This window comes from Typopeltis vanoorti, chromosome 2 (genome assembly GCF_054136105.1).
Source record: "Typopeltis vanoorti isolate ZY-2024b chromosome 2, IOZ_Tvanoo_1.0, whole genome shotgun sequence".
Taxonomy (NCBI): Eukaryota; Metazoa; Arthropoda; class Arachnida; order Uropygi; family Thelyphonidae; genus Typopeltis; species Typopeltis vanoorti.
Window position 1 is genome coordinate 167,283,026 of NC_143550.1, and position 27,358 is coordinate 167,310,383.

At 37.0% G+C, this 27,358-nt stretch overlaps 1 protein-coding gene across 5 annotated transcripts in view; it reads right to left on the reverse strand.

Moving 5' to 3' along the window:
- LOC150109624 (oxysterol-binding protein-related protein 6-like) overlaps window positions 1-27,358 on the reverse strand; it is a 695,026-nt gene that overhangs the window by 174,956 nt on the left and 492,712 nt on the right. For all 5 annotated transcript variants that reach the window (XM_090409290.1, XM_090409281.1, XM_090409257.1 and 2 more), the window contains 2 exons: window positions 21,920-22,095; window positions 2,287-2,361 (listed from right to left, as the gene is read on the reverse strand). In XM_090409290.1, the coding sequence (XP_090265416.1) occupies window positions 2,287-2,361; window positions 21,920-22,095 (251 nt within the window). The remainder of the gene's footprint in view (window positions 1-2,286; window positions 2,362-21,919; window positions 22,096-27,358) is intronic.

The window sequence follows — 27,358 nt, forward strand, 5'->3', positions numbered from 1 at the left end:
TGGCAGTATATGCCTTTCCCTCATCTAATGCTCTTGTAACTTTATCATAAAAGGCTAGCATATTGCTAAAACAAGAGCGCTCCTTCATAAATCCATGTTGAGTCTCACAGATAACATTACCCTCATCTACCCAATGCTGTATACCTCCTTCACTACTTTCTCTAAGATCTTACTAACTACTGATGACACACAAACTGGCTTATAATTAGACACTTCCAGTCTGCTACCGCCCTTATGCAATGGCACTATCTTACCTTCCTTCCATTCCATGAGCACCTTTCCCGCAGCCAGACTTTCATTGAAAAGCCAGGTCAAAGGCACTGTCAGTTCCCTAGCATATTCTCTCAAAACTCGTGGTGAAATACCATCCAGTCCCACAGCTTTACAGACATCCAGAGTACTCAGTATTTGAAACACACTCTCTTCCTGTACCTCTAAATCTCGAACCTGCCCTATCCCTCTAGCATTAAAACTGACTCCTCCAGGATGAAATACTCCAATAAAGTGTTCATTGAACACTTCCACTATGTCCTCTGCATCAGTCACTCTATTCCCATTTTTATCCCACAATATCATTCTTCTACAGTCATTTCTCCTCCTACTGGCCACATATCTAAAAAATTCCCTAGGATTTTCTTTGGATCTTAGAGCCAATCTCCTCTCATATTCCAGTTTCGTCTTCCTTACCATAGTCACTCTTCTGGCCTGTGTCTCATACTCTTCATACATCTTCAGTTCACCTGTCTCCTTATATCTCTTCCATAGCCTCTTTTTCGCATGCAATTCCTGTTTAATATTGTTTGTCATGAACTTTACTTAAAATTGTGTCCTCTTGTTCACTCGTGGTATAGAACTTACCATTGCTGCTAACAAATATTCTTTCATAATTTCTCACCCACCAATGATATTCCAGCCTTCCAATTCCTTCCTCCATGAAACTTCCTGTCTCTTTGATACTCCTCATGTCTATTCATTTTCCAAGTCAAAACCATATGGTCACTCTCTCCAAATGGTGGGAGAGATGTCATCTCAGTTATTATCAACTCTTCTGATGCTATAACCAAATCCAAAAACTCTTGAACCTCTTGTTCCCTCTATTACATGTTGCCTAAGACATTTGTCCCTCAAGAATTCTAGAAATTCCATTCCCTTATTGCTACATGAATCTCCCTCTCCCCAATTTATACTACTGTAGTTAAAATCTCCCATAATAATCATTCTTCTTGCACTTGCCAAACTCAACTGTCTAAACATATCCTCGTCTTCACCCTCTGTGCTCCTGAGTCTGTAGCAACACCCCACTAAATATCCTGTCTTGCCCACCTCTACCTCATACCATATGCTTTCAAAATCATTAGTGTCACTGCCTTCCAAAGTCTCCTCTTAGAGGACATAGGTTGTCACTTATCATAAGCAGTACTCCACCACCACACTTTCCCTTCATATCCTGCCAAAAAATGCTGTACCCAGTGACTTTTATTCGTGTTATTATATCCTCTTCTGTCAACCACGTCTCAGTGATCCCAATAATTTTTGGCCAGGTTGATGCTATCTGCGCCACCAATTCCTCTCCCTTATTCCGGATAATCCTGGCATTAGTATAATGCATATAAATGCCCCAGAGAAAATCAAGATCTAGATTAAAACAGTAAAAAAGCAGTGCCATACTTACACTTTTCCTGATGCAGGTGGGACCTGAGGTGCTAGAGCGCTATCGGGCCCCTCCCTAATTGTTTGGATCAATTAAATTGGACCTAATTTTTCTGGGTACCCCAGGTAGAGCTTCATGCACCTGTGCATTAGTAAGGCCCTGGTAAAAATGCCTTAGAAGCATCCATTGGAAAACTTGATGATATTGAAGAAAATTGTCGATAGGAAGTTGGTAATGATGTAAACATTTCATGAATCAGAGATTCATTGAGGGAGGCCACATATTACCATGTCAACTACCATAACTTTTATTGAGCACTCACCACCTCTAAAGGCAATTCATTCCAATCATTAAACTATGTAGAAGAAAGAATAATTCAAGACAGGCCTGTATAGAGATTCATGTTAATCAACTTTCTTAATTGAAAATGACACTTGATATAGAGATCAAGATCATATAGATTTCTTTATAAATTACCCACCAACTCAATAAAGATGATTTGATAATCTGCATATAAAAGCTGTTGAATAAGCTCTCTTTTGTTCATCTGGTTTGAATGCTTTATTACTCAAAAAATAACAGATGTACTGATCTTTTCAAAAACACAATATTGAAATGTTAAATTTCATACTCACCATTCTTTCAAACCTATCTGTAGTTTCTGCAGCCTTGTCTAGTAATTCACTATATTCAAGTTCTTCACATAACCTCTAAAAAGCAAATATTTTACTGTAGCTAGTTTTTCTAACAATAATTCATTTACACAAAGCCAGAAAATTAAATATATTTGAGATAAATTTTAAGAAATTTTTTTCTTTAGTGAAAGTAGTTTTAATTATTTTTATGTATCACTCACTCACTCACACTCACACACACACGTCATATCATATGGTCTTGATCCAACTCTTTCTCTCTGTGCAAGCAGTTTGATCCTTTAAGGTGAAAACTTTCCATACTCACTTTCCTCAGCATAGATGCATTGTCAGTGCAAGAAGCAAGCTATTAATCAGAACAGGTGATAATCATATGATGGCAAGTCAGTCTGAAATGTGTGCCTGGTTATGGGAAAGCACCATCTCCAGCTAGTGATTTTCTCCCTTAAGTATCCACTTTTAAGTGAAAAGTGTGGGGTGGCATTCATGCACAACAACATGAACCATCAAATTCCACCAAATGCATGATTTTCTCTCAAACTAGCCTCTTTTCAGGACTAGAAATACTACTTTACTAGGGCTAAGTCATTTATGTACTTAGAGCATTGAAGTATATCCACTTTTCAAAGACAATAACAATTCATGAGATGAGACATTCATCCTAAGGACTGGAGAGTCATCTTTTACAGATATGAATGCAATACTGGGTTCTGGGTTCAATTAATGCAGAACATTTTGGTTTTCTAAGAAGGCACTTCTAACTGCATCAATTTAAATAATCTTGGACTTGCTCTGGTTCTTTTTTCTGTCATCAAACAGCTGCTTTTCTAAAATTTCCTCAAACCATTCCATTCAAGTGACCATACCACTTAAGATTAGCTCTGCTAATGCATTCCTGAATGCTAACAATGTCAAGTTTCTTCTTAATACCTCCATATTTTATATCATTCTACCATTGATTCCATTTGTTTACTTTTTGTTTTATTTCTAATCCATTTCCATCTCTCTGATTCATAAGTTTAGAGTAGATTGAACAATGTGTTGTATACTGATGGTTTAATGTTTTGACTAATTTCTCTGTTATTCCATATGTATTTATTTCCCATTATTATGATATAGGTCAGTGGTGTTCAACCTTTTTTACTATGTGAGTGATTTTTCATTCACATAGTGAGCTACTTTTCTATACTAAGTTATTCGGTGATCTACTCTCTTATATAGATCACGTTCCCCCAACCTGATATCTGATTATGCACAACTATGCAGTTAAATGCACTCACTCTCTTCGGAGGACCTACTCTCCCACCCCTAAAAACTTTAAAGAAACTAAAAACTTTATTTGTGTATTTAAAAATGTATTTATCACTTTTAATTATTTTAATACAACAAATAAAACAAATATATTGGAATAAAATATTTATTTTCTCTATTTTGGAAAACGAAAGTTAGAAAATACAACAGATTGATTATGAACTCACAAGTTACAGGATGCTAATTGATTAAAAAAAAAGTTAATGTGAAATTTGGCATTGTTTGGACCTTGCAATATTTTCAAAGTCAGGTTGATATGAAGAAATGGCCAATCGCAGACAATCGTCCAAATGATCATTTGTAATTTGGTTTCTTAATTGATTTTTTATGACGGTCATATTTGAAAAAGTGGATTCTGACAAGTATGTCGATCTGAAACACATCAGAATTTTTTGTGCAATATCAGTTAATATTGGAAATATTTCATGTGTATACTTCCAAATGACTTCATTGGTCATCGATTTTAAATAAACTATTTTGAATGTTTATTATCTCAAGTTCTACTTCAGCTTGGTTTATATCAAACAGCCCACTAATTTTATTTGAAATTTCTGTGATGTTCAAGTTTTCTTGAAATGGATTATTGATAAAAGATACAATCATTTCAGTTTTTACATAATGAAATGAAGTCTGATTTAATACCTATCATTGCAGGAGAACAATCAGTAGTAACAGACACAAGTTTAAAAAGCGGAAGTTTGTGTTGTTTCAGAAATTCATCAAACGCCGAAAAATTGTCTTCTCCCCTAGTTCTTCTCAATAATGGTACAATTTTCAAAAGTGCTTCTTTACTTGAATAATCTTGAAATACCATTAACTGAGCAGTATCAGTGAAGTAGTTTGATGCATCGAATTGTAATGAAATTGGAATTGTAATGAAAATGCAACACACTGGAGAATGTCTGACATTAACTGAGTATTCAGATCGGCACTCAAAATTTCAACTCTTCTCATAACCGTTGTTCTTGAAAGTTGTAAATTTTTAATATTCGAAATGATTTCATTTTTATTTTTAAAATCAGAAAATAAAGATTCTGCTGCTGTAAGAAACGATTCTTTTATTAACTCCATCAGTAAAAGGCTTTTTTGTTTTTGCTAATAAATGACACACTTTCAAAGATGCAATAGTAGCTGATATTGGTTTATTTATTACTTTCGAAATCACATTTTGTTGTCCAGAAAGTCCTGCCTTTAAATTTATAATTTTTGATTCATGTATTTCGGAATTTGGGGGAAAATCTTTATCATATTTTGCATGTAGCGATCGAAAATGTCTCTCAATATTACTTTTTTGAAATTGCTACAGATGAATTACAAATTAAACAACACTTTCCATTTACCATTGTAAAGAAATAATCCATTTCCCATTCCTTGTGAAAATGTACGTCTTCGATTTCTTTGATACACCCATAATTATTCTCAAATTAAAAAAATAACTTTAAATATTTTATTAAAATAAAAAATGTTTATAACTTATCAATTAGCGAACAAAATAATGGTAAATCCAACAATAAATTTAGAGCAACTGAAATTTTCTAATGTGTGCGATGTAGTTACGAGTAAACAAAATTATAAACGAAATGCATACGATGTGCTTTGCTTATAATCGTATTCAATTGGCTCGCTGTTTGACTTCCACTGATCCAAATTAATTCATTTACTCTGACTTATAAGAAAATTACTGATTTGACAATTTTAACAAAAAATAAATAAACAATAGCAATACACTTAAAGAGAATTAAAAAATAATACAAAATAATGATAAAAAAATATTATGTTTTCAGTTTTAATTAAATTTGTAAGTAAGGAGGAATAAACAAGAGATCGACCAAAAATCGCTCCACGATTGACAGGTTGAACACCACTGATACAGGTAATTGGAGGACATGAAAAAATTTTTCATTTTCTCCCTTTATACTAGATAAGTGCAGCAAGACACCACACAGTAGTTATTAGAGAGTGACATAAAAAAAAGTTGATCACATTTATTATTAAGAGAGACCTCCAGGAAGTTAGGGACTCGTCAAAGGAGGCCACATACTACCTGCACCAGCTGTCATACTTGTTCTCAAATTTAGTGACACTACTTCGGCTGAGGGAATGTGGACTGCAGAGTTTGGTGAATAGAAGAAGGGGAGGTGATATGATTGAGACTTTTAAACTGTCAAAAGGTGGTTACAGGGTTGACACTGGGGAGTTCTTTCGCTTGGTTGATCAGCGGGAAGGAGTGATGAGAAGAGGCCATCCCTGGAAGTTACGAAAGGAAACTGTGAGCAAGAGGGTAAGGAGTGGTTTCTTTGTGTGGAGGGTGGTTGAACCATGGAATGCATTGCCTGATAGAGTGAGAACGGTCAATGAGTTTAAGGAGCGGTATGATAGACTTTGTGTTTCCTAGGAGGGACCTCCCACGATGAGTCTTTTGACTCCATGGAGGCCTGAATAATAATAATAATAATACGTGCACACACAACATCCAATGGCAATCCATTCCAATCACACACCACTCTTTAAGAGAAAAATATAGCTCTCACTCCCTTTCAGATGGCATTCTCAACTTCCAAGGATTCCCTCTCATCCTTTCCCCACCCCTCCATAAAATATGAGTCCTTTCAGAAGTTTGTAAGTCTTCATCGTATCGGTCCTTATTCTCCTGTTTGCTAGTGTCTGCAGCCTACAAATTCAACATGATAAGTTTCTTCTAGCATAATCCCACCAATATAATATAACATTGGATATCTAATCACACCAATAGTTTAAGATGACCTTACATTTGTTAACATTTAACTGACAGCCATTTTCACATGCCTACAATTCAAGCCTATTCAAATCATTCTGCAAGTAGCAGCACTTCTGATTACCCTATCTATCTTTGCATCATCAGCAAACAGCAGTATGTCGCATATCAAATCTTTCCCAATGTCATTAATGTATAGATTGAATAGCAATGGACCAAGGACTGATCCTTGAGTTACTCAATGTAACCAATGACTGATCATTGGTTACATTGAATCTTGCAGATTCACATCCCCATATACGACTTTTTGATATTTGTCAGTCAGCTATTCTCTTATCCATGTAATTGTTTAGAATCAAATCCCATATTCTCCAGTCTTCCATCAAAGCCTCAGCAAAATCCTAAAGTATCATAGTGTATCTATTTCCCTTGTCTAACTCATTGGTAACATTATAGAATGTGAGCAAATTGTTAAAACAGGATCTTCCCATAGTAAACCCATGCTTCATTGCAAAGTAGACATTCTTTGTCAACCCATTTCTGAATGCGAGTCCTAACCAACTTTTCCAAAATCTTCACCACCACTCCTGAGATACTGACTGGTCAATAGTTGGATATATCAACTATTGGATATATCAACAAGGGTCGCTTGGTGTCGCACTGATTAGATCGTCGGCTTGTCGAGAGCTCCTGAAAAGATTAGTAGTATTTTGTGTTAACATTAGATATTTTACTAGAATTTTAAGTAGTATTGTTTGCTTTTTGTTTCTCGGTGTGTCTGTGCAATTTTTGCGTGTTTTCTGTTATTTTAATTATTATTTTTAAGAAAAGAGAGCGTACACATGGCACCGATAAAGAAAAAAAATGGCGGCCAGGTCGCCATGTTTGTTTAAGAGTTTTGATGTAAACGAATTTATGCAATGTGCTGTCTGTGAGATGTATGCCTTGCGAAGAGTGGTGGGAGTCTGGTTAGAAAGTGACAGTGGAGTTAATATGTGTAAAAAGTGTAAAGAGAATGAGGACTTCAAGCGTGTTTCGTGTGTCGAGAGTGATATCGTTAACGATAGTCAGAATGTAGAAAATGGCGGCGTGCTAGAGAATTGCGTAGTAGTGCCAGATAGGTGTGAAAGTGTCGCCGAAAATGTAAATGAAGGTAGAAACACAGAAAGAATGGATGATTTGATCGATAATGAAAATGGTAAGATAAATGCGAGTAGCGAAATTGCCCGTTTGAATGGTGCGATACACAGAGCTAAAAGACAACTGGAGCATATGGAAAAATGTGTGTTGAACGTACCGACAAATAACCGGCGGAAGTCTGTGACGGCAAATAATAGAATGTTCGCAAACGTCAATAAAATGAAGGAGCGAGTGCTGTATGGGGATTCGCTATTAAGAGGCATAATAATTGAGAGTTTAACGAAGTCGTACCAGCCGGGTGTGAACATAAAGGACGTCAGCGAATCTATTCGACTGCAAAAACAGAGGGTGAAAGAGATGATAATCGTGGCAGGAACGAATGATTTGAAAGAGGACAAAATGGAAATGATAGAGGATGTGAGGGAGTTGTTTGAGGTAGCAAAAGAGAAGAGTGAGAGAGTTAGGATGGTGAGTATCTTACCGCGATATGACAGCGAAGTGTTTAGAAGGAGGGCCATAATTGCCAATGACTTTATGCGTGGGTTATGCATGGAGAGTGGTGTGGAATTTGTGGATGTGTGGAATGAGTTCGATGGGCGAAAGGACTTATATAAGATGGATGGGTTGCATTTGAATGGAGTTGGTGTACAGAGACTTAAAAGAGTGTTGATGAATGATGTGGAAGTGGATGTACAGACTCAGGGAAACTAGATTTATTAAGGGGGGGGGAGTAGATATGCAGACTTTAGGGGGGCAGTTAAGTGTAGGAATGAGTATATTATGCCCGAGCGAGTACGACGGACAACAAATCAGAATGGGATAGTTAGTATAAGGCATCAAAGTAGGGATGGGACAAATGGTCTTCTGCGATTCATGTACACTAATGCCAGGAGTATTAGGAACAAGGAAGAGTTTTTGGCCATGGTTGGCACTTCCAGGCCACAGGTTGTCGGTATTAGTGAAACATGGCTGACAGAAGATGATAAAGCTAGTGGGATTGAATGCGACGGGTATAGCGTGTTCAGGAGTGACAGAGTGAATAAAAAGGGGGGAGGAGTGTTATTGATGATAGCTGATGAGTTGCAGCCAAGGAGTATAGAAGTTGAACTGCATGATGGGGAAAAATGCACATTTGAGGCTGTTTGGTGTGAGATAGAATCTAGCAGAACAAAATATACAATTGGGTGCTGCTATAGACCGGGTAATGGAGTGGATGGTGGGGATAGTATGCATAAGCAAATAGAAGAAATGAGTGGAAGGAGGGTAATTATTATGGGTGATTTCAATTATGGTAACATTGACTGGAAAGAGGAGAGGGCACATGGGAGGAAGGAATTGGATTTTATGCGGTTATTAAGGGACAACAATCTACGGCAACATGTAGTGGAAAATACCAGGGGGCAGAGAGTGCTGGACCTAGTAATTGCAACCGAGAATGTGGCTGTAACGAACATGACCATATTGCCACCAATTGGTGAGAGTGACCATAAGGTCATGACTTGGGAGGTGGCTAAAGGAGTCGAATTTACAATTAAGACAGGGTACATGTGGAATTACCGGGCTAGTAAGTATGACAAGCTTAGGTGTGTGCTTGGCTCAATGCCATGGCATGTAAAACTGTAAGGGCTGGATGTTGATAGTGGATGAGAGGTGGTTAAGAACTGTTTGCAGGAGGCAATGGATGACTGTATACCAAGAGTCCGAATAATAAATCAAGTAGGGGTTAAATGGATGAATAACACTATTAAGCTTGAGCTGCAAAAAAAGAAACAACTGTGGAGGGAATTTAAGGAGAAGGGTGACCATCAGGCACAGGAACAGTATAAAGCTCAGGCCAGGATGGTAACAAGGGCGGTAAGAAAAGCAAAAGCAGATTACGAAAGGAAATTGGCGACACAGGCTAAAGAGAATCCCAAACAGTTTTTTCAATATGTTGCAAGTAAAAGGAAAAATGCTCATGGTAGAATGATCTTAAAAAATGCTGAGGGTAGGGAGGTATCCAAATCAGTCGATATTGTGGAATTACTGAGCGAGCACTTTGCAAGAGTATATCATCCAGGTGGTGATATTACAGGAATGGAAGAACCAACAGCTTACACTGGAATTGTGATGAATGAAGTAGAGGTAACTAGTCTATTACAGAACCTCAATGTCAATACATCTGTGGGATTGGATGGTATACCAGCTCGTGTCGTAAGTGAAGTGGCCAAAGAATTGTCAGTGCCCTTGACCATTTTGTTTAATTTGAGCCTCAGGACTGGGTCAGTCCCAAGGGGGTGGAAAGAGGGGAAAATAGTTCCACTGCACAAAGGTGGTTCCAAGGCTGCTATTGAAAATTACTGGCCAATCAGCATAACAGGAATCATTATCAAGGTCTTAGAGAAAATAGTCAAGAGGAAAATACAAGATTGGATAGAAGAAAATGGGATACTGTATCGGGGACAGCATGGTTTTGTGAAGGGTAGGTCATGCCTCAGTAACTTGCTCACGTATTATAACACAGTGACGGCTGAACTGGATAAGGGTAATGGGTTTACAGTGATTCTACTGGACCTTGCTAAGGCCTTTGACAGGATACCACATGGAATTCTAGACAAGACGGCCTGTGACTAGTGGTGTGCCACAAGGATCTGTTCTTGGACCACTGCTGTTTAATTTGTTCATAAATGATATAGGAAAGGATCTGAGAGGAACAGTTCATTTGTTTGCAGATGATGCGAAGTTGGGTAGGGCAATAGTGAATGCAGATGACGTCAAAATTTTGCAGGATGATTTGGATAGATTGGAGGTATGGGATAAGGAGAATGGATGTCAATTTAATGTGGCAAAATGTAAGGTTACGCATTTTGGGATGAAAAGATTGGCGGCAGTTTACTGCATTGGTGGAACCGTGCTCCAGGAAATTGATGAGGCACGAGATTTAGGAGTGTTGGTGGATAAGGAATTGAAATTTAGGGGACACATTGCAAAAGTGATCAAATCAGCTCATCAAATCACTTGGTTGTTGAAGAATACGTTGACAAGCAGAGACAAGCAGGTTATTGTTCCTCTGTATCGAGCCTTGATAAGATCCCATCTAGACTACTGTGCTCAGATTTGGTCACCTAGGTTTCTTCTTGATGGGGAGGAGGTGGAGAGGATCCAGAGGCAAGTGACCAAGATGATAGCAGGTCTGTGGAATGAACCTTATGAGAACAGGTTGAAGATTTGTGGGTTGCAAAAATTGGTTGATAGGCAGAGGAGGGGAGATATGATTGAGACATTCAAATTACTGAAGGGTTTCTATAAAATTAATTCAGAAGATATTTTTGAGAACAGGGCTGGTTGTGGGAGGACTAGGGGACATGCATGGAAACTGGGCAAAAGTGTGGTTAGTAAAGGTGTTAGATCTGGGTTCTTTACTTTTAGAGTAGTGAATGAGTGGAATGCGCTCCCTGAGTCTGTGGTGGATGCTGTGACAGTGAATGAGTTTAAGGCGAGGTATGATAGATACTGTATGAATGTCAAATAGTTGTGATGAATATGATTTGGGGCCTCCCTCGATGAGTCTAATGACTCCCTGGAGTTGCCCGTAATAATAGTAATAATAATAATAGTAATATCAATCTTTCAAACAGGAAAGATTCCGCTCTTGTGGAATCTTTCCTGTTCTGAGATACAAATTATGCAGCTTGGTCAAAGGAATAGCTAGTTCAGCTGAACACTCTTTTAGTATCCATGCTGACTGATAACTTATCAGTTCCTATTGCAGAATTCTTATTCAGTTTGTGCAACAGCTTTAGTACTTCTTCCTCATCCACAAAAGTTTCCTCATATGGTGAAGAGATAGCACATACCATTCAATATTGCACATACCAGGTTGATAGCGTTTAGCAAAATGACTGTTCATTAGTTGAACAAGTACTTCTGCCTGAGTCACCTGCATTCAGTAGAGTTACACTTTCAAATTCATTCTTTCTTTTACTTGTAGCATAACGACAGAATTCTTTTGATTTGTCTTTAACTTGCAGTGACAGTTGCTTTCCATACTCAAGACTTAGCTTTCTGTACAGCACTTGTGTTTCACTCTTCTGGCCTGCTGTTATCATTATCATAACTGACATCATCCTTATGTACACAGTATTTCTTCCACATCATCTTTTTCTTAAGAATCTCTGGCTTAATTAGATTACATATCCATTTCATTCCTACTCTATTTATTCTTTGAACTCTAGGGACACATTCTGATATCGCATCATTTAAGTATTTTCTAAACACTTCTCATGCACAGTCAATATCCTTCCCATCCAACAACTGATACCATGACACAGAACCCAGCATATGCCTCAGATGGCCATTTCACTCCTACTCTATTTATTCTTTGAACTCTAGGGATGCATTCTGATATTGCATCATTTAAGTATTTTTTAAATACTTCTCGTGCACAGTCAATATCCTTCCCATCCAACAACTCATACCATGGCACAGAACCTAACATATGCCTCAGGTGGTCATAATTTCCTGCTTTGTAGTTCAGCATGTAACCTTTTCTGAACATTCATAAACTTAGCCACTTCCCAAGTGGGTGCAGCATAATCACTATCACCAACTGGAGTCAGAATAGTTACATTTTTCATTGAAATCCCTTCTGACACTATAATCATCTAACACTCTTTGACCACGAGTTCCTTCTGTCATATGCTGTGTGAGGAAGTTGTCTTGCAGCAGCTCAAAAAATTCAGTTTCATTCTTCTTGTGCAATTTCATAGCTACCCAATCAATGTTCAGATAAAGTCCACTGTTATGATTACTCTTTTCGCACTGTTATAGATCCACCAGATCTATAACAACAGCCCACTTTGCTTTTAATCTTGTTAGACTCCACCTCACACCAGATGGCTTCAAACTCACTGCCACATGAAAAACTGTTACTAATATTCTGATCACAGGTCTCAACTCTAACTGGATTCAAGTCATCTGATATCATTAGCAGTATTCCTCCTCCTCTCCAATCCTATTCTTCTAACAATAGATACCAGTTATTTAGATATCTCAATACCAGTTAGTATGTCTGCTTCTGATAGCCAGGCCTCACTAATTACTATGAGGTCCCAGTATATTAACCAAGGCAACTACTCCTTTGTTTCTGATACACCTAGTGTAATATCTTCTGCTATCTTTAATGCATTATTTTATTATCTTTACTATTCTACACGTTTTTTCTATATACTTTCCTTTCTTACTCTGCCTATATTATTAATCTCTTTATCTTTATAGCTTTACTCTAATGTGCTTTTTCTCTCTTATCCTTTCTCTTTTACTCTACTGCGTACTATGTTTATCTATCCTTCGCACTACAAGTCTTATGCCTAAGATACTAGAAAATTTATTTAATTTAGACTGTGCCACTAATATCATTTAATTAGCATAAAACTCAATAATACAGCTGGCAGATTTCTCTCTCTAACACAAATCCTTTAATAAAACTTTACACAAACAGTCTCTCTCTAACACAAATCCTTTAATAAAACTTTACACAAACAGTCGTGGTCGATTCTTTTACTTAACTTTATGCTTCGGCTATCTCACTTAGTTTCCCACTCACAAATCCGATTTATTTAGGAACAGTACAGTTGTAAAAATAAACAACTGGGCAGCATTCCTTTAACAAAAAAAATCAAAACACATTTTATTTACATTACTATGAAATATACATGAATTAAACATTAGGGAGATTGCTTTCTCTATCCATCTATAAAAATTCTTTAGCACAAATTAGAACCTTTTCACTTCAACATTAATTAATCTCTTTAACTCAAAAACCTATTAACTCTCTGCTTACAAATTTAACTTATTAAACTCCTAGTTTACTTGCAAAGAGGTTAGAGTTATTTTTACAAATTTGATATCAATTTCCAACATGCCAATTGACTCTCTTAAGGACACCTCTTATCACTATTAAACAAAAATCTTAAACGTCCTTCTATAACAACTATAAGAGGGAATATACAAAAGTGTGTAACTTAAAAAGGCTCTGTATCACACATTCAGTTAAAAGTCTTTTACTAAAAGTTCTATGGCAATTCTTTCATCTCAGATCTCAAGCTTCCTTCAGGAAATTTGGCTTCAGTAGTAACACTCATCGGAAAAATAGCGGGCTGTAAACAGCAACCTGTGGTACTCATACAGCTCTGGCAAAATGTTGATCTCCCACGGCAAAAAGAAAAACTTCTGAGCAAAGCTGCTTCGGATAATTTACATCGCCTTTTCTCCTCTGCTTTGGCTTGCCGAAAATGCCTGGACTGCCGTTCTCAAGTAGCTTGAACTCCCGCCTCTAAGAAACTGTAATTGCTGCCAACTGTCTCTTTTGACTTGAATGGGATCCCTCTCTCTTCTCGGTGACTGAAATCTCTTCCAATAACTAAAACTGCTGCCAACGCTTTGCTTCAGGAATTTACATTCAGCTTTTCTCCTCCGCTTGGGCTCGCCAAAAATGCCTGCCTCCTTTTTCTGTCGCCAACTGTCAATCACTTGACAGTTTGCGACAGAAAAAGGAATTGATAGATCCTCTCTTTAGTGTCTGGAAACCTTCTCTTCCACGACATTTGGACTTCTCCTTTTGGCAATTCTGAGCTCTCTCTCTGGCCTGGAAGCTCTGTCTCTGCAACTGCTGGAAGCCTCTTCTCTGACGGTGACTGGAACTGGGAAGCCCTCTCTCTGGCGATGTCTGGAACTTTGCAGCCTACTCTCTTTAGCGATTTCTGGATCCGAGAAGCCCCATATGCTTTGCTCTGTCCCTTTTTATTATGCCTTCTCTGAGACCTTGCACGAAGTTTGTAACCCCTGAAGAATTCAGCATGATTCTTTCATCTTAAGTTTCAAGTTCAGCCCGCTCTTTGTTCTCTTCTGTGCCTTCTTTTGATTGTAAGTTGCCAGCCATCAGAAAGTTGTTTGAACTTTTCTGACTGACTTTGGAGGTGTTTATGTGCAGAGCTTGTAAGCCTTTCTCATACACACACAGTTTATAAACAACCTTTCTTATGCTGCCATATAGATCAATTACAGCTCCAGCAGCAAAAACATTGGCTTTGTTTTTAACACTAACATATTCTTATTAAAGGAGTATATACAGTTAATTTTGAAAGGGCTAGTTACAAAAATATCTAGTACAAAATATACAGAGACAAACAAGTTATTTTTACAACATTCTCATGGGACTTGACCTCTGTAAAAAAATCGATGTAATGTGCTTTAGAATATTTAAGCTACAATCGAGTTTTTACACTAGCATTTGCGTACAGACATGAGTTACCTGCATGCTCCTTTGTATACCCTTGTCTGTATGACACAGTTCAACAACTTGCAGATCTCTGTTCTTATCTAGTTCCTAATTTATGCAGACATTTTTACATGTGCTTGATAGGCCAGAATCAAACGAACACAGAATAGTTGTCTCTTCAGAATCTGTCTTCAAGAGAATGTCTCTTCAAGATCCCTAGCCTCATCAGTTTCTTGTAGCATAATCCCACTAATATAATATGCCACTGGAAGTTTCATCACACCAAAGTGCATAACTTTACACTTGCCAACATTAAACTGACAGCCATTTTCAGTTGCCCAAATTTTCATCCTAATCAAAGAATCCCTGATTGTCCTGCCTATCTTTGCATCATCAGCAAACTCTTCCTAATGTCATTAATGTACAGATTGAACAACAATGGCCCAAGGACTGAACCCCAAGGTACACCACTGGTGACATTAAATCTGGCAGATTCAGTGGTATGTTATTTGTATGAACTGGTGTGGGTTTTATGGTGTTAATATTACTGAATATAATAATAAAATATATTTAATTCAGAATAAAAAAAAATCATTTATTCAGATTTTTGAATCACATTCCGCTGCTGTTTGCTTCTGTTTTTGATATTCTCAGGGAGAGGAATAGTATATATCCTTATTCCCCAAGTATCTTTGAAGGCAAGTGGAATTAGAGTTGACAAGGAGAGGATTAAATTAAGAATACTGATTAAATACACATGCGGATATATTTGTGAGTTTGGTGGACATGATTGGTGAAGTCTGTTAAAAAGGTTTACTTGAAAAATAATAAAGCAGTGATTTAGGATAAAAAAATTCAAAAACTTTAAAAAATGATAATTTGAAATGACAAAAATGACAAGAATTTTGAATCATGATCATCTGTTATTTATTCAGTTAAATTTGAAGACTCCGAGAGAATAGCAGATAACTGCTACCATTATATATTTGGTTTAATCCTTTATCCAAGTGTAAGCAAAAAAAAGTTTGCGCCTGAAGTATTTTCAGGACTGGGGCAACTCATGGTAAAGGTGGGATAAGTTCTGATCACTTGCCTTAGTATCCCATAATGCAAAGCACATCTCCTTGAGGACATGTATATTGCTATGCATTAAGGGAAGGGTCACCATCCAGACCGGTTTCGACCTTTATTGAGGTCTCATCAGTGGGAGTCAGACCCAGAGGTGGTGATATTAAGGTCAAAGTAATGCAGAAGTCATATCACCATATACCAGTTGCCAAAAGGTGTCAACACCTTATTAATAATTCATAGTTCAATTAATAATTTCACCTTATTAATAATGCATACCAATATTGGTATGCATATATATGTCCACAAGGAGATGTGCTTTGCATTATGAGATACTAAGGCAAGTGATCAGAACTTACCCCACCTTTTCCACGAATTGCCCCAGTCCTGAAAATACTTCAGGAGCAAACTTTGTTTGTTTACACTTGGACAAAGGATTAAACCAAATATATAATTTATAGGAACAGGTGTGGGCTTTATGGTGTCAATATAGGAATACCTTGTATAGCACGGTTTGAACAACGCAGTTTTTATTATTACACTTATCATTATTACACTAAAATTGTGAACACTGACCGGCAACTCCTGGGCACCGCATTGACAGTCAAGAGCCACGTATGCAGTAGGTTATTCGATTGGCTCTCATGTAGACACGTTCTTTCCGCGTGGCATTTTATTATTTACATTAATATTAGTATTTAATATTTTTTTATTATTTAAGTATGAGTGAAAAGAGTCAAAACAAAGAATACACTGTTGGAGTAACAAAAAAACACAAGTGGTTGACATTAGAGAAAAAACTTGAAATTATAAAATGTTATGATGGCACTTCGTTTGCTAAAATAGCACGTGAGAATTCAATGAATGAGTCATCTGTATGAACAATTATTCAGAGCAAAGAAAAGATTAAACAATATGGAATGAGCACCACTTCTTATATGTCAAAAGTGATCACGAGAAATTGATCTTCTACAATGGAAAATATGGAATGCCTTCTAATGATCTGGATTGAAGATTGTAATCAGAAAAAGATTCCTTTGAGTCAAATGATAATCCAGGCAAAAGCAACAAGTCTATGTGACAAAAATAAAAGAAAATGAAAGCGAAAATGAAGGAGGTACAACCAGTGAAACTTTTATAGCAAGTCGTGGGTGGTTCTACAATTTCAAAAAGCGTATGGGACTCCATAACGTAAGAATCCACGGTGAAAGCGCAAGTGCTGACACTAAAACTGCAGAATTATTTCCCAATGAATTGAAGGAGCTTATTGAGAAGGAAGGCTACACAGACGATCGAATTTTTAATGCTGACGAGACTGGCTTGTTCTGGAAAAGAATGGCATCACGCACATTTCTAGCAGAGAAGGAAAAAAACACAAGCTGGGTATAAAGTGTCAAAAGACTGATTGACACTTTTACTAGGAGGTAATGCATCAGGTGATTTAAAATTGAAGGCACTGTTAGTGTACAGAGCAGAAAACCCAAGAGCTCTTAAGGGCTTTACAAAGAACAATTTACCTGTTCATTGGCGTTCGAATAAAAAAGCGTGGGTGACTCGTTCAATTTTTGAAGACCGGTTTAAAACTTGTTTTTGCCCTGAAGTTAAAAGCTATTGTAAAAAGAATGATATTCCTTTCAAAATTTTGCTTTTATTAGACAATGCGCCAGGCCATCCAACTCTATTGACTGACTTAGATGAAAATGACAAGTTCATTTTTTCCCTCCAAACACAACATCAGTTCTGCAGCTGATGGATCAAGGCGTTATCTCCACTTTCAAGGCTTACTATTTAAGACGAATTTCTGCTCAAGCTATTAAAGTTGCAGCAGAAGAAGATTCTTGGACTTGGAGTGAATTTTGGAAAAAATTTAACATAAAAGATGCCATTCAAAATGTTCTCTCTTGCCAAGATTGTTCAAAGTCCTTTGAACAATCTTGGCAAGAGGTGACTCAAAGCAACATGAGAGCTATATGACATAATATCTTGCCACATTGTTCAAAGGACTTCGTTTCCTTTGCAACACAGAAAGAGGAAATCTCAACAGAAATTGTGCAGATGGGCAAAGATCTTGGTTTTACAAGTTTAGATTGTAACAATGTGAATGAATGTATTGATTCTCATTCAAATGATCTGGATGATGAAACCCTTTTGGAGTTGGAACAACAACGAGCCTATGAAGCAGAAGAAGACGAAGACGACCCCACTGATGTCATGGTTGAAGAATTTTCCTTTGCTGACCTTTCAACATTTTTGAGAAAAATCGACAAAGCCTCCGACTTTCTCATAAATGCCGACCCGAATTTGGAAAGAAGCATCAAAGTGAGACAAAGTCTCAATAATGCCATTAAATGCTACAGAGATCTAGTACTTGAAAAGCCAAAGAAGACAAGGATGGTTCAACGAATACTAAAAGACTACTTTAGTAAAAAGTAAATTACTGTATGCTAAAATTGAAGCAATATTTGTTTTGTTTTCTACAACTTTTATATCAGTTTAAAAGGATTTTATTTGTTATTTAGTTAATAAAAATAACAATTTTTTTTCATTTTTAAACATTTTTATTATCCTCAATTTTTGTAATAAACAAATTAAATTGAAAACCTTTATAAATAGACCTCGAACGCTTCTTGGAGCCAATTAACTGCACTATACAAGGTATTCCTTTATTTCAGAATTTGTACATTCTAACACTAAATTTTTAACATTTTAGTATTTATTTATTTTTTACATCCCCTTCCAAATACATTCTTTCATATGTTATTCTGTGAGATTTTGCAAAGTGCATAGCCAAAATGCTGTCATAAAAATGTCATGATCAGTTGTGTTGGCTACTGAAATCAATGTTACAAATCTCTGGCACCCATTCCAGCAAACTAAGAACTCAGTAATTGTGACAATGTCAACTGTTTCTGGTCTATGAGTACACTAAGCTTTATTTTCTGGTTTCATGGCTGTATTTGTATCTTCTTGAGATTTGCTCATAAAGACCCAAACATAGAAGAGTACTAGTGTCATTGCTATGTTATCAAAGTTATCAGCCTGAATATTGCTATATTCAGGCTGATAACTTTCATGATATCAGCCAGGATGCTAAAAAAAGTGTAAGTTAAATGACCGTTTCTTTGGTCTGGCTATGTAATTTGATCTAAGCAAAGGGAATTTTCCACAGGAGTGGAAAAAATGTATGATAATAATGCCACTGAACAAGGGTGATGAAAAGACTGATGTGTCTAACTTCATCACCATTGTAGAGTAGGGATGAAGATTTTGGAAAAGTTGGGAAGGGACTGCATAGAGAAATGGGTTAACAGAGAATCTACATTTTGCAATGAAGAGATCATGGGTTACTAAAAGAAGGTCATGTTTGAACATGCTCACATTTTATAATAATGTAATTTTATTATTATTAGACAAGGGGAATTAGATATAGCATGAAAGGGGTTTGATATATTGGAGGATATGGTATTGGATTATAAACTGTTTAGTGTGGATAAGAGGATGGCTGATGACAGATATCAAAAGGTGGTGTATGGGAAATGTGAATCTGCAAGATTTAAAGTGACCCTGGTGTACACCAGGATCAATCTTTTGTCTACTGTTATTCAATCTTTACATTAATGACATTGGCAAGGATTAAACAGGTGACATACAGCTTTGCTAATGATGCAAAGAATAGTAGGATAATCAGGAATATGGCTAGTATGCAGTACTTGTAGAATGATTTGAACTGCCTGGAATTGTGAGCTTGTGAAAATGGCATTCAGTTCATGCTACAAAATATAAAGTTATGCACATTGACATAATGAAATATTGAGATTATGAAATAAGAAACTGATCAGACCAGGATCTTGGAGTTTTAGTAGATCAGAAGTTGAAGTTCATGGTTTCTATATAGCAAAGACTGAAAATACGACTCAGAAGGTTATATTTTGCCTCTTTACAAGACTTTGATGTGACCTTATCTGAACTGTTGTGTGCAGATATGTTCTTCTGGTTTCCAAGGTACGCAGATATAGTGGAGAGAATGCAAAGGAGACTGTTAATAATGATGATATCAGGACTGTGGAATGTAGATTATAAAAAGAGAGAGAGATTGAGAATTTGCAGACCAAAGATGATAGGAAACAGAAAGAATGGGGTGATTTTAATGGAATCTGCAAATTTCTGAAATGGTCATACAGGATACCAGTAGATGGAATTTTTCATTTTATGGAAGGTGGGGAAAGGACATCCATGAAACTTAAGAATGAATGCAGTTAAGAAAATAATGAGTCCTAAGATTACTTCTCATAGAGCTACATGTGATTGGCATGGCTTTCCTTTAGAGGTTGTGAGTGCCGAATGTGGCTGATATTTCTGCAACTGTATTGCCAACTTTTTTACTGGTAGCTCACTACCCGTGAGAAAAAAGGAGAGGAAACTGTCCACCAAGATGGTGGACAGTTTCCTCTCCTCAGATTTCCCCACCAATGCAGAAATACCCGAGTTCCATTCTTTCACCCACTCCTTTCCTCTTGTTTATGGATGGGATTGGACGTCTGGAGAGCTGGTCATTTATATACAGGAGGAAGAGAGTGGGTGAAAGAACAGAACTTCCATTATTCCTTTGCATTTGACAAACCTTGTAGTGCTCAAGTATTAGAATCTCAAGATCCACCAAGACCAGTGGCCTGAACATCAATCAAGCTATATCCCAATGGGTAGTGCAAGGACAACCTTGAAGATTTCAATGCCACTAAAACCCAGTTGCATCCCCCCCCCCGCCTTACCTTTAATAATACACAGATATCCAAACACGATCGGAGATCCCTTCTTGGACTGACCTACAACTCTGATCTTTCCTGAGACAAATCACAAATCCATCCAACTATGAAATATTACTCTCATATTTGAGGTGGTACACCAAAATTCTCTCTTAAATTCTATCCAGAAGAGGGCAATTCGGCTGATTAATGATGCTTCTCTCACATACCCACTTCAATCCCTCTCTCAGGAATGTTCATTTTCTGTCTTGTACCTCTTCTACAGATACTTGCATGGATGGTGCACTGCTAAATTGGCAACTATCATTCCTCTACTTTCCTCAAAATCATTTGAACAAGAGCCATTCCTAACCAACACCGTTTTATAGTCCATCTTGAATCCACTGAACCAACTTCATTGCCTCCTCTTTCATTCCATCTATTTCTGTGTTTCATAACAGTCTTCGCAACTCTGCCTTGCCCACAAAATGTGAACAGACTCCTCCTTTCTTCTTCCCCCCCCCCCCCACACACAACACACGGTATTAATGTGTTATAGGTCTTGTGGCCTTTTGTGTGTGGATCAGAAATAAAAAAAAAGTAATAATAATAAAAGATAGTGTGAGTGATACGTGGCCTCCTTCAATGAGTCCTTGACTATGTGGAAGTCCCTTGTTATAATAACAATATGTCTTAGATGTTTTGAGAGCCTCATTTGAGGTTATTTTGTGTGTTGTTATGTTTTTATGAAGCGCCTATAAGATTGGTGATTTTTTACTGATTTATTGAGTTTTCATAAATTCTGGTGTATTTTTAATAAATAATTGTAATATAACATGGAAATATATAATATTTTTATAAATGCATTATAACTGCAGATATATTGTTAAATTTAGGTTTTTTAACCTGCAAAAAAAAACATAACAAATTACAAGTTAATGAATCTTCCAGAAATGAAAACCCTTCACAAAATCATGTTGCTCATAATACAGTATCCCATTTTTATCTATCTATTCTTGCATTTTGCACTTGATATTTGGTGTGGGTGATTTACTTCGATGAATCCTTGACTTCCTGGAATTCTCTGAAGATAATAATAATAATACTCAAAATATAATCAGAAAAAAAAAATGACTATACTGCAGTATTTGTCTAAGTTATCTGAATAACAAATGTCAGATATAAATGTTCCACCACATATATTACCTTTTGAAGAACATGCTATAGAAAGGAAAGAAAATTTTCATTTTTATTTATCTGCATTATATTTATTCCATGAATAATATTTTATTTACTAATTAATGACTAACAATGAAATGATGCAGGATTAGAGGATATTGTTAAAAAAAGAAATTGACAAACCTGTAACACATTAAGAGGTTCATTTAGAGTAACAGGCATGCTGACTTTTGATAAATCCTTTCCAATATTTTTGCACAGAATATTCCATAAACTGAAATCCCCAGTGTCCGCCTTAGTTGATGGCAGTTTGGACCTTCGACCAGTATTACAAGTAGGAGTGGGTGGCACCTCAGTTACTAGAATACAAGAATATTTCATAATATATGTTTATTATACAGTTATTACTTAGGTGTATTTGTCTGTTAAGGATCGTTATATATGACATTAACTATTAATGATATTTAATGATATAATTAAAAAGTAACATTAAAATACAAAGATAATATTAATATTTATCTTATCATGGCTACCTTGTGTACATAAAGAGTGAAAGAAATAGATAATATAACAAAAAACATGTATCACAGTAAAATGTTTATTTAACAAATTATGATATAATAACACATATTCTCACAACTCAGTGGTGTAAGGGAATAAATAAAGAAAATTCAAATACAAAAACAGCAGAGCAGCTTAGTGGATAATGGAGCTACTCCATAACTTAGCTGAAACACAATATTTTATATGCAATAAACAATGGCTATATTTTCACGCGAAGGCATGAGAATGCTAGGTTTCAAACTTACACTATTTAGAATCCAAAATATATGCACAATAGTTAACCACGCTACCGGCCAGGACGTATATACGTCCACATTTCCATGGATGTGAAGTGCATATTAAAATTGTAATACCATTGATATTACATTGAAATTTATGATGGATACCAAGCTTTTGAGGGTGCGTATTTGATCTTTAATGGCCGGTAAGGTGGTTAATATCAACTTCCTAGATTTTGGGCATGGATAGCCCATCACTGACACAATGAAAGGGCTAAGCACTTTCTTTATAAAGATATTCAAATTTGTACATGCTTCTCTGTAGCAACTTAGGATCATTCCAAATGGATCTTGTGGTTAGTTTATTAACACCATTTTCTGCAAGGCCTGTGGCATTTATTCAGTTCAATGTATGATCAGGATCAGAAATATGTTTTGCGATGGAACAGCAAGTTTGTCCAAAGTAGGATAAGTTGCAGTCCTCCCACAGGTAGAATTTAATAGACTCCAGGCAGCAACAATGGGTATACTTTGTCTTTAGGAGAAGATAAAAGTAGACTGATTTTGTTGATAGGTTAGTATATAAATGAAATTTCTCAAGGACATAAGAAATTTCAAGTTGCAGTGTATTTTTTTATAATCTAGCATTCTCCTACCTGTGCAGAGCATAAAAGATAACCATTCATGGCATGTAAATTGTATTTGAATTTTTATTTTTTTCTCTCACACTGATGATGGTTTGTGAAACACAAAATGAAATATTTGTAATTGCATTATAATTTCTTCATGAAATAACTTCCTGTGGATATACATGTTTTCCTTATATTTTCTATGGATTTCCCACAGTTATCTCACCAATAAAAGAAATTGATATATACATCGCTTAGGATGAAGTCAACGGACACCACCATGGGCAAGGTGCATTGTGCCATGTAACAAGTCATTTTTCTATGCCATAATGAATTGCCAGAGAGAAGTGCACTTTTTACCACTGGATAGACCAAAGTAACACAAAGAGAATACAGTGCATAACTGTTTTTATTTTGTGTTTCTAATCCTAAATAGTGTATTATTGTTATCATAAATTCAAATAGTTCCTTTTTCTGGATCGTGGGACTTAAATACTGAAGTTTCTGATTACTGTTTCTACTCTCTCAAATCCAAACACCTGATTAAATAACTAAAATATCCTTGGTAGAATGAGGATCTTCATATCCAGCTTCACTCAAACCCTATCCAAAGTTTGGTTCTACAAGTGTGCCAAAGCAGTCCAAGATAAAAATTCAGTAGATTCAATGAACCCAACTTCTCACTCAGCCTGCACTAACAACTGTAAAAAAATTATCAATAAATCCAAACAAGCTTTGAAAGGACTAAATGCAAAAACAAATCTTTCCTTCTAATCTCTTATTAAGATGTTGTGCAAAAATGTTTTGCACAACATCTTAACATCTCGTTTGCCTCCGTAGCGCAATTGGAAGGACAGCGGAACATTGTGCCTTTCGACTGGAAAAGATCTGGTTCGATTCTCGTCGTGACGAGGGGAATCCTCATATGGGCTTTTTCAATTGAAGATGAGTTAGCCAATCTCATATGGAGGTAGCAGGGTTTTTTCTCCAGGAAACTCGGGTTTTTCATCCCGTGCACAGACAAATCAGCCTTCAGAACACGCAATTTACAAACACAAAATATTGTTTTTGGCGATGATGGGTGGCAGATGGCATTGATGATAGTAGTGTTGTAGTAGTGGAGAGGGTATTTGACGAGGTAGAGTATCCTCCTGTGATGAGTCCTTAGACTCCATGGAGGTGTCACATAATAATAGTAACTTTTGCCCTACCTTGTTTCTACTACTCTCACATCCTTATGTGCCATATATCACCACCTAAAGATAATGTAGACATCTGGTTACCAGTTGGATCTTTTAACATAACTCTTTGTATAGATAATTGAAGGAAATTTTCTCCTGGTATACAAATCCAGAATTAATATCTGTACTGTACTACATATAAAAGCAGTCATACTGCTATGACTGCTATGGCATCTACTTTGGCACAGGTTTTCCCGCTCTGTCCCTAAAAAAAGGGAGATAAATCAGCAATCAAACTATTGTCCCATTGCTTTCATCACGATATCCTAAAAGTAATGGAGGTCATAACAGCCAACTTCTTCACTATCGGGAGACCCAGCAACACAGATTCTGCCACTTTCATTCCACAAGAGTTCCAGCTAATCTTACTCACCTTTTGACATAAGCCACAGAAGAGTTCAGAGAAATTAATGATTTCTGGTATGTCCACGACTTCTGACTTGACATCAAGGCCTTCTTACCAAGCTACCATGTTATAGTCTTCCATTGGAGTGGCGGAGGCGGAGAGCTGTGGAGTGGGTGCCCTCTCGCGATGAGTCTTTGGACTCCTTAGAAGTCACAAAATAATAATAATCTGTCATTTGTAAATGGTTTGCCAACTACTTCTCTGGTTGTACATTGCATTTCATAGAAATTAGTTTCCTCTAATCAAATTTTTCAATCAGTGCTAGGATACGCTAGGACTTTGTTCTTTTATCCACACTCTTTCTCCTATACATCACTGACCTTTGCTCATTAACCTAAAATCATATCCATAAGTTTTATTAATGACATGTACTCAACTCTTCTTCTTTGTTCAGTAAACCTCATAGTCCCCATATGATTCAACCTTCAAGATTTTCTATAATCAACATCTTAAAAACTGATCTCTTTATCATTCTCAAGTGGGATGATGATGATGATTATCTAACACTGAACTCCGAGAGGTATCCGAACATTCTGAGCAATGCTTCCTACTTTGTGTTGTTTCTACAGAACTGACCATTGTCTCTTTCATAAGGCTGCTGCTGCTGCTGTAACTGCGTGGTTTGTGGACATGAATTTCAATGTGACCAAAACACAGTCCCGTCTTATTTCTCAGAAGAAAGATCTTGCTTCATTCTCCCTTACTTTGATGATATTTTGTTCATCAGTCAAGCTCAGTTTTGTCTACTTTTGATGGTTTCACATCTAGCCTATTCTGGAGGAAGAGGAGGAGGAACAATAACAATTTGGTATTATTTTGCATTTAAATCACTATTATTCACAATTTATAATACTTTTTAAATTCCAAATCTGATTAACCTTAGATTATAGATATCATATTTGGAGTGGTATGCCCAAAACTCTAAGAATGTTCAAATTGTATGCAGAAAAGGGCAACCTACTTAATAGATAATTCTGCCTCCTTCCAATCACTTTCTTCATACACACTCCACTGCTGCATTGTCTTTTTTATAGGCATTTCCATGTGTACTGCTCTACTGACCTAGTTACCACCCGTGAATGAATACAACCAATGAATGCAATCCCTGGCTCTTCAAGAAACATCTTAAGAGATTACTTCTTTCTCCCAGATACTTGCCCACACATTTCACTGTTATGTCAGAGATTTGGGTGTGACCTCGTGTATGACGATGATTGCATGGTCACAGCATCATGCAATATAACAAGTCACATGTTTGCAGCCAGTGCAAATTGGAGGAATACGATACTCCCAAGTCAGCGCAACTGTGTCGGTGAGGTGTAGGTGAAATAGCTGTGAGAAGGGAACTGACAGAATTTGAAAGAGAGAGACATTGTGATAGGAAGCTATGTTGACAAACTGGTCCATCCCAGGTTAACAATCAGTGATACCATAAGGAGATGGAAGCACAGGGAGTCAAATGCAAGTGCTACCCACAGTAGATGACCCACCACACTCCAAACGTGATAGTAGTGTGCTATGAAGGATAATATGCAAAAACTATCATTCGGTGGCTGATACATTGAATGCAGTGTTCAGCAGCACTGACTGAACATGAATCTACACAAAAACATTCAGAACCAAGGCTCACAACATGTAGGATCACCATATGCAAGTCCCACATTACCTGAACCAACATGCATCATCATCTTCAGTGGTACAAAGAGCAAGTGGGATGTGAAAGCTTGGAATGCTGTGTTATAGAGCAATGAATCATGCTACACCCTTTACTGAGCAGATGGACAGGTGTAGATGTGGTGGATGCCCAGTGAATGTCTCTTACCAGAGTGTGTAACCCAATCTATGAAATTCAGAGGTGGAAGTGATGGTAGGGTCCTGTTTATCCTGGTTTGGCCTTGGACTTCTGTTTGTGGCACTACGAACACTGAACTCCGAGAGGTATCCGAACATTCTGAACAATCCAATGCTTCCTAGTTTGTGTTGTTTCCACAGAACTGACCATTGTCTCTTTCATAAGGCTGCTGTAACTGCATGGTTTGTGGACATGAATGTCACCATGCTTGACTGACCTCCACAGAGCCCTGATCTCAACCATACTGAACATCTGTGGAATGAAATGGAGCATCAGGTGAAGTCAAGGGACTTCTGCCCTACAACAGTCCAGGACCTCATTACATGCCTACAAGAAGAATGGTCCAAAATTCCCATTGAATGCTATCATGTGCTTGTGAGAAAGTATGCCCCATAGGAATGCTGCGGTCATTGTACTGAAAGGAGGTCCTACAACTAATTAAGGTGAGTGCCATAAATGTTTGTTCCTTGCACTACGGTGTCCACTGACTTCCTTCCAAGCAGTGTATTCATATGGGCCAGTATGGGCTGGGGATTGCACAATATAAAGTCGCTCCTCAGTCAAGTCATCCATCCCCACCGTTCTGTGGTTAAAGGCCTGTTTTCACAAATGGGGCTTTAGTGGGGTGTCTACCTAGTATTGCCACCTTAAATGCATATCTTCCTTAGTTGTGAGGAAATACCAACTAGACCACTAGGTGGTAAATGTCTTT